General features: G+C 43.2%; 1 protein-coding gene across 3 annotated transcripts in view; it reads right to left on the reverse strand.

Moving 5' to 3' along the window:
* Nucleotides 1-7,839, reverse strand: part of Rpap2 (RNA polymerase II associated protein 2) — a 73,091-nt gene that overhangs the window by 1,073 nt on the left and 64,179 nt on the right. For 2 of the 3 annotated variants that reach the window (XM_028782336.1, XM_028782335.1), the window contains exon 12: nt 5,763-5,912. The exons of the other annotated variant lie outside the window; for it this stretch is intronic. In XM_028782336.1, coding sequence (XP_028638169.1) covers nt 5,771-5,912 — 142 coding nt within the window. In that variant the 3' untranslated portion in view covers nt 5,763-5,770. The remainder of the gene's footprint in view (nt 1-5,762; nt 5,913-7,839) is intronic. 3 annotated transcript variants of the gene reach the window in all.

Consider the following 7,839-nt stretch of genomic DNA (forward strand, 5'->3'; position numbering starts at 1 on the left):
AGTTACCCCTCCTTCTCCCAGTTACCCCTCCTTCTCCCAGTTACCCCCTCCTTCTACCAGTTACCCCTCCTCCAATCCATTCCCCTAACCCTGGTACATCAAGTCTCTGCAGCGATAGGCACATCCGCTCCCACTAAGGCCAGAGCTAGAAGAACATATCCCACAGACAGGCAGCAGCTTTTGGGACGGTCCCAGCTCCAGTTGTTCAGGACTCACATGAAGACCGAGCTGCACGTCTGCTACAGCTGAGTGGGGGACGCCTAGGTATCTTGGCAGTAAAGCAAGAACAGAGTCTATAAGGTAGCTCAGTGGTAAGGTATTTGGTTAGTATGTGTGAAGCCCTGGGCTCTACACCATGGGGAAAAGAGGGAGTGATTTCGGGCAACTCATTATCAAATCTGTTAGAAAAAACAAATATAAGGAATTAGACAGTTACTCCCTCCCAATTTATGCTGAGGGTCCAGCACTGTGTGCTCTTTAGTTGATGGTTAATCTCTGAGATTCCCAGGGTCCAGCTTAGTTGACTTTGTTGGTCTTTCTGTGGCGTTCCTATCTTCTTCAGGGCCCATAGTGTCAGGGATTGGTGCTTGCCCATGGGATGGGTCTCAAGTTAGGCCAGTTATTGGTTAGCAATTCCCTCAGTCTCTGATTCTGCTTTTCATGTAGACAGGATAAATTTTGGGTTGAAAGTTTTGTGGGTAGGTTGGTGTCCCTATCATTCCACTGAGGTTCCTGCTGCAAACTAACTGTATTTTTAAAGATTTTTGAAGGTAATGCTTATTATACAAGCCAATCTGAGCTCACCTCCCTAAGGAAAAATCTTTGCTTCACAGGACAAAGATTATTTTATTTAAAAGCACAGGAAAGGAATATGGAGGAACTGTGGGATGCCATGACAAAACTAAACCTTCAAATTATAGGCACAGATTAGGGAGAAGCATCCTAAGCCAGCACACGTCTATACAGATACAAGAAGCACACAGAACACCAAATAAGAAAATAAACTCTTTACAGTATAATCATGGTTAAACCACCAAATAATGCAGAACAAAGAAAGAATATTGAAAGTTGCAAGAGAAAAAGCCACAAGTAACATATGCTAAGCAAAATTATCTGCTGTAGTTGAGGAAAGACAAACTTTTCCATGATCCAAACAGTCTGAAAGAATTCATATCCAACAGATCAAGCCCACACAGGCTACTGGATGCAATAATTCAGACTGAAGAAAGGAAGAAGCACAGCCAAGAGACTATACAGCATGACTGCAAACAACACACCTTTTCCCAGTCACATGACACAGGCTGGCTTAGAGAATAAGAAAGAAAATCCATCTTGCTGTTGTTTTTAAGAATTCTCAACCTAGGAAACGCGAATAGCCGAGAAGCACCTAAAGAAATGTTCAATATCCTTAGTCATCAGGGAAATACAAATCAAAACAACCCTGAGATTCCACCTCACACCAGTCAAAATGGTCAAGATCAAAAACTCAGGTGATAGCAGATGTTGGTGAGGATGTGGAGAAAGAGGAACACTACTCCATTGTTTGTGGGATTGCAAGATGGTGCAACCCTTTGGAAATCAGTCTGGCGGTTCCTCAGAAAATTGGACATAGCATTACCTGAGGACCCAGCTATACTACTCCTGGGCATACACCCAGAAGATGCTCCAACATATAACAAGGACATATGCTCAACTATGTTCATAGCAGCCTTATTTATAATATCCAGAAGCTGGAAATAACCCAGATGTCCCTCAACAGAGGAATGGATACAGAAAATGTGGTACATTTACACAATGGAGTATTACTCAGCTATTAAAAGCAATGAATTCGAGAAATTCTTAGGCAAATGGATGGAACTAGACAATATCATCCAGAGTGAGGTAACCCAATCACAAGAGAATACACATGGGATTCACTCACTAACCATTGGATATTAGCCCAGAAGCTTGAAATACCCAAGATTCAACTCACAGACCACATGAAGCTCATGAAGAAGGAAGACCAAGTGTGGGTACTTCAGTCTTTCTTAGAAGGAGTAACAAAATACTCAAGGGAGTAAATATGGAGACAAAGTATGGGACAGAAACTGAAGGAGGGGCCGTCTGGAGACCATTCCACTAGGGTATCCATCCCATGTGCAGTCACCAAAGGTAGATGCTGATGTGGACGTCAGGAAGTGCATGCTGACAGGAGCCTGATATAGGTGTCTCCTCAGAGGTCTGCCAGAGTCTGACATATTCAGAGGCGGAAGCTCACAGCTAACCATTGAACTGATCAAGAGGTTCCCAATAGAGGAGTTAGAGAGAAGACTGAAGGAGCTGAAAGGGTTTGCAGCCCCATGAGGAAAGCAACAATACCAACCAATCAGAGTTCCCAGAGTCTAAACCACCAGCCTGGGAGCACTTAGGGAGGGACCCATGGCTCCAGCTGTATATGTAGGGGAGGATGGCCTTGTTGGGCATAGGTGGGAGAGGAGATCCTTGGTCCCATGAAGGTTGGACGCTGAGTCTAGGGGCATTCGAGGGCGGGGAGGTGGGAGTTGGGGGGGGTAGGTGGGGGCACATCCTCATAGAAGCATGAGGAGGGGGGATGGGATAGGGGGCTCCTGGGAGGGGGGGAGAAATGGGGTAAGGGGATAACATCTGAAATGTAAATAAAATATCCAATAAACAAATAGAAAAAAAATCTTAAAAAAAAAAAAAGGACTTACCATTACCATTCTACCAAAGGCTATCTACAGATTCAATGTAATCTTAAAGTCCCCATCTCACTCTTCATAGTGACAGGGTCCACATAATACCCTGGTTAGCCAAAACAGTCCTGATCATAAAGACCAGTGGTGCACAGATTACCATTCCAGATTTCAAGATGTATTTCAGAGCCATGGTAATCAAACAAATTGGTACTGGCACACAAAAAGACATGCAAACCAATGGGACAAGATCAGAGACTCGAACATAAGGACATGTGACTTCAGCCACTTAATATTTGACAAAGATGACAAAAAGCATTTCCAACAAATTGTGCTGGGGAAATTGGATGCTCACATGTTTAGGCACACACCTATCACCTCACACAGAAACTGACTCCAAATGGATCAAAGACCTAAACCTGAAACCTGAAACACTAAAACCGGTAGAAGAAAATATAGGCACTATCCTCTGATACAGGTGCAGGAAAACAATGGGACCCCATTTGCCTAGGAATTAAGGTATAGGTGAAGAGGAAGGCCACGGAATGGGAGAGAATTCATGCCAGCTACACATCTGATAGGTATAAAGAACTAAAACCAAAACTACCACCACCACTACCAAACAATAAAGGCCCATTCAAAAGATGGGCTGTGGATTTGAACAGAGAGTTCTTCTCAGAGAAGAAATAAAAATGGCTAAGAAAATCTCATAGAATGTTTGTCATCCTTCAAAACTAGGGAAATGCAAATCAAAACAACTTTGAGCTTTTATCTTACCCCAGTCAGAATGGCAAAGATCAACAAAACAAGAACTGAAGGGATGTAGGGAAAGGGGAACCCTGATGCACTGTTGGTGGGATTGCAGAGTAAGCAGTAACTCTGAAAATCAGTGTGGAGAATTCTGAAAAAAACGTAATTACCACTCCTTGCGTATGCTCCAAGGACTCTACATCCCACTCCACAGATACTTGTTCAGCCATGGTCACTGTCACTCCATTCACAATACCCATAAAATGGAAGCAGCCTAAGTGTTAGCTGAAACCTATCCAACTACCCAGGGCTAACGAGGTCATGATCTTACAGGAGAATCTATTACTACTACTTTACTAAACCAATATAGTCCCTAAATACATTCTACATAGGACTACCATACCCACTGATTCTAGTATAGCATTTTATCCCTCACCAAAGAAACTTCTTTGCAGTAGATGGAGACCATCACAGAAAACCCCAACTACTCAAAATACAGCAAGCAATGCAGTATGGGGTACCAGATATACCACCAACATAACTCCTGTACCCAAGCGAGGCTCAGGGAACGTCTTGGAAGAAGGCATGGGAAGACATAGGAGCTTGAAGACCAGGAGGGATTGTGTCTACTAGAAATAACAGGGAAGCTTCAGCCATGATTCTTCAACAATATGGCTGCCTAAATAAGACCAGAATAAGGGCAGCAGTAATAGACATGCTAACAGAAGGGGACAGACTCTGTTAAGAGGGGGTTTAGAGAGGGAGGGAGAGAGAACAAATGAACTACTCCTCTCCAAGGTGAGCCTCTCAATTGGTTATCCAATGTCAAGTGGTCAGCCTTGAAAGCATATACATACAAGCAACCCTAAATGAATTCAGCTGGTTGTGTGTATGTGTGTGTGTGTGTGTGATTATACAACAATGAAAAAGAGGTCATGAATTTGAGAGGAGGAAATCATGTAATTACTTTTGAGATGGGTACTCAGGCAAATCACCATTAAGCATGACAACCTGAGTTCAGTCCCTAGGAATCACATGGTAGAGGGAGAAAATCTACTCCAAAAAGTGTCCTCTGACTCACACAGTAATATAATCACATATAAAAATGATAGGAATGCCACAGGAAGACAGAGTTAATTTAATTTACCTGGACCCTTGGGGGCTCTCACAGGCTAAACTACCAACCAAAGAGCATGCACAGGCTGGACCTTGGCCTCCTGTCACATATGTAGCAGATGTACAGCTCCATCTTCATGTGGGTCCCCCAATACTGGAGCAGGAGATGTCCCTGAATCAGTTGCCTGCCTGTGGGTCCTCTTCTCCTAACTGGGCTGCCTTGTCCGGTATTAGTGGGAGATGACACACCTAGCCAGGATGGAGGGACAGATACCTAGGGCGGGCCTCCACTTTCTCAGAGGACATGGGGAGAGAGAAGGGACTATCTGAGGCATGGGACCAGGAGGTAGCACACTGATTGGAATGTTAAGTGAATGAATAAATAAGTTACCATGGGCAACGCCTTAGTTAATCCATGGAATTTTTGTAACCTGGCCAGTTAATAAACATTCACAGCTTGTCAATTGAAAAAAAATTAATGAGGGAAAAAGCTGATCAGTACAAGCAAGTTTTGTGGATTGGAAGCAGAGGTAAGGAAGATTTTCTATTCTTATTACATAGGTGTATTTCTGTGTTGTTTGGTTTTTACAATAAAGAAAATTTTGAGTTAATTAAAAAATGATGATAAATTCTTTTAATTTTAAGTTGATCTATCTAAGCACAAGAAGGGGCATGTGAAATGAGGAAACAGGAAGAGGTCAGGGACATTCTGATGGCCAGCTTGCAGGAGGCAAACACTCGCGTGTCTCTGGAAGCAGGGATAAAGTCACCAGAGCCAGCGATGCAGATCTGCCACTTGTCTGTGCTGAGATGACTGAGGTGCTGCTAGGAAGAGGTTAATGTCACTCCTGGGGCAGCAGACCAAGGAGGCTCATGACAGCCACTGCAGTGAGCTGCTACTTCCTGGGGAAACACTTCCCAGGTGGGACAAGAGGGATGTCCTGGAATGCAAGAACCAGAACTAGAGCTGCAGAGTGTACAAGGAAGACTTGCAACAAGGATGGGTACCAAGTCAAGTGAACAGGAAGCAGCAGAGACAGCTGAGGACTAGGGATAGCTGAGCTGTTAAGAAGCTGAAGTCAGCCTGAGGTTTACACTTGGCTTCTGAAATTTTGAACCTGTGGCTGGGGCACAGTTCAGTGGAGGACACTTGAGCATGAATCAGAAGCTCACATAACAAAACAAAGATACAGTTCAACTTACCATTCTTGTTAGCAGCTGGTTCTAAATATAATGGTTAAATTTTCAAGATCTTCACATTTTAAATGCAATTCTGTAAGCAGGGTGGCTATAAACTGTGTAAATACCACATTTTTGGGAGAATTCTTCTGAATGCCAAGAATCGGAGTCAGTCTGAAACCAATAAGAGTAATGTGTATGAAGAAACAAGATGGCACGCAGGACACTCATCTTCAGCGTGCAGTGGCGAATCTCTTCAGGAGGAGGGTGTATCCTTGAAATAACAGAATTCCTATAGAGAAAGGCTTTCCTAAGACAGAAGTCTTGGACTGAAAGACCAACAAATACTGTCAATGAGTATCTATCAACATACTCGTTATGCCAGCAAAAACTCTTAGAAAAAAAGTAAACTGAACAAACTTTTCATTTGTACAATGGAAGTGTTGGGGGGGCTTTGGAAACATAATCTATATAGAATGTTTGGATTATACCACCTGAGGGGGAAAGAGAAAAAGCAAGTTTACCATTTGGGATGTACACTTTTTAATGTTTTAATTTTAAAACTATTAAACAAATTATATATCATAAAACATTTACTACCAATTGCATGTTTTCCTCAAAACACTTTGATAAATTTCTCTAAAGACTGACTAAATGTAATGGAGACTTTAATTCTCACCAAAATGTAATTAGTAAGCAAGATTCTTATTTTATTAGAAAACTTTTTTTTTTTCAGGTTTCATTTTTTTTATTGGATATTTTATTTACATTTCATATGTTATCCCCTTACCCCATCCCCCACCCACCCGGGAACCCCCCATCCCCTTACCCCTCCTCCTTCTTCTCCGTGGATGTAACCCCCACCTACCCCCCCCACTCCCACTTCCCCACCCTCAAAATTCCCACCCCCTGGGGCGTCCAGCCTTCATGAGGTCAAGGATCTCATCTTCCACCTGTGCCCGGCCGGGCCCTTCTCTCTTACATATTGAAGCCCTGGATCCCTCCATAAGTGCTCCCAGGCTGGTGGTTAGGACCCTGGGAGCTGTGGTTGGTTGGTATTGTTGCTCTCCTCATGGTGCCACAAACCCTTTCAGCTCCTTCAGTCCTCACTCTAACTCCTCCATTGAGAACCTCATGATCAGTTCAATGGCTAGTTGTGAGCATCTGCCTCTGAATATGTCAGACTCTTGAAGGCCTCTGAGGAGACATCCATATCAGGCCCTTATCGGCATGCACTTCCTGACTTCCACATCAGCATCTACCTTTGGTGACTGCACATGGGATGGATACTCAGGTGGAAAGGTCTTGAAATGGCCCCTCCTTCAGTTTCTGTCCCTCACTTTGTCTCCATATTTGCTCCCTTGAGTATTTTGTTGCTCCTTCTAAGAAGAACTGAATCACCCCCACTTGGTCTTCCTTTTTTATGAGTTTCATGTGGCCTGTGAGTTGCATCTTGGGCATTTCAAGGTTCTGGGCTAATATCCAATAATCAGTGAGTGAATACCATGTGTGTTCTTTTATGATTGGCTTACTTCACTCAGGATGATAATTTCTAGTTCCATCCATTTACCTAGGAACCTCTCGAATTCATTGTTTTTAATAGCTGAGTAATACTCCATTGTGTAAATATACCACATTTTTTGAATCCATTCCTCAGTTGAAGGACATCTGGGTTCTTTCCAGCTCCTGGCTATTATAAATAAGGATGCTATGAACATAGTTGAGCATATGTCCTTGTTATATGTTCGAGCATCTTCTGGGTATATGCCTAGGAGTGGTATAGCTGGATCCTCAGGTAATGCTATGTCCAATTTTCTGAGGAACCGCCACACTGATTTCCAAAGTGGTTGCACCATCTTGCAGTCCCACCAACAATGGAGGAGTGTTCCTCTTTCTCCACACCCTCGCCAGCATCTACTATCACCTGAGTTCTTAATCTTAGCCATTCTGACTGGTGTGAGATGGAATCTCAGGGTTGTTTTGATTTGCATTTCCCTGATGACTAAGGACACTGAACATTTCTTTAGGTGCTTCTCGGCCATTCGAGTTTCTTCCATTGAAAATTCTTTGTTAAGCTCTATACCCCATTTTTTAATAGGGT

Source organism: Grammomys surdaster, unplaced genomic scaffold (genome assembly GCF_004785775.1).
Source record: "Grammomys surdaster isolate TR1022 unplaced genomic scaffold, NIH_TR_1.0 751, whole genome shotgun sequence".
Lineage (NCBI taxonomy): Eukaryota > Metazoa > Chordata > Mammalia > Rodentia > Muridae > Grammomys > Grammomys surdaster.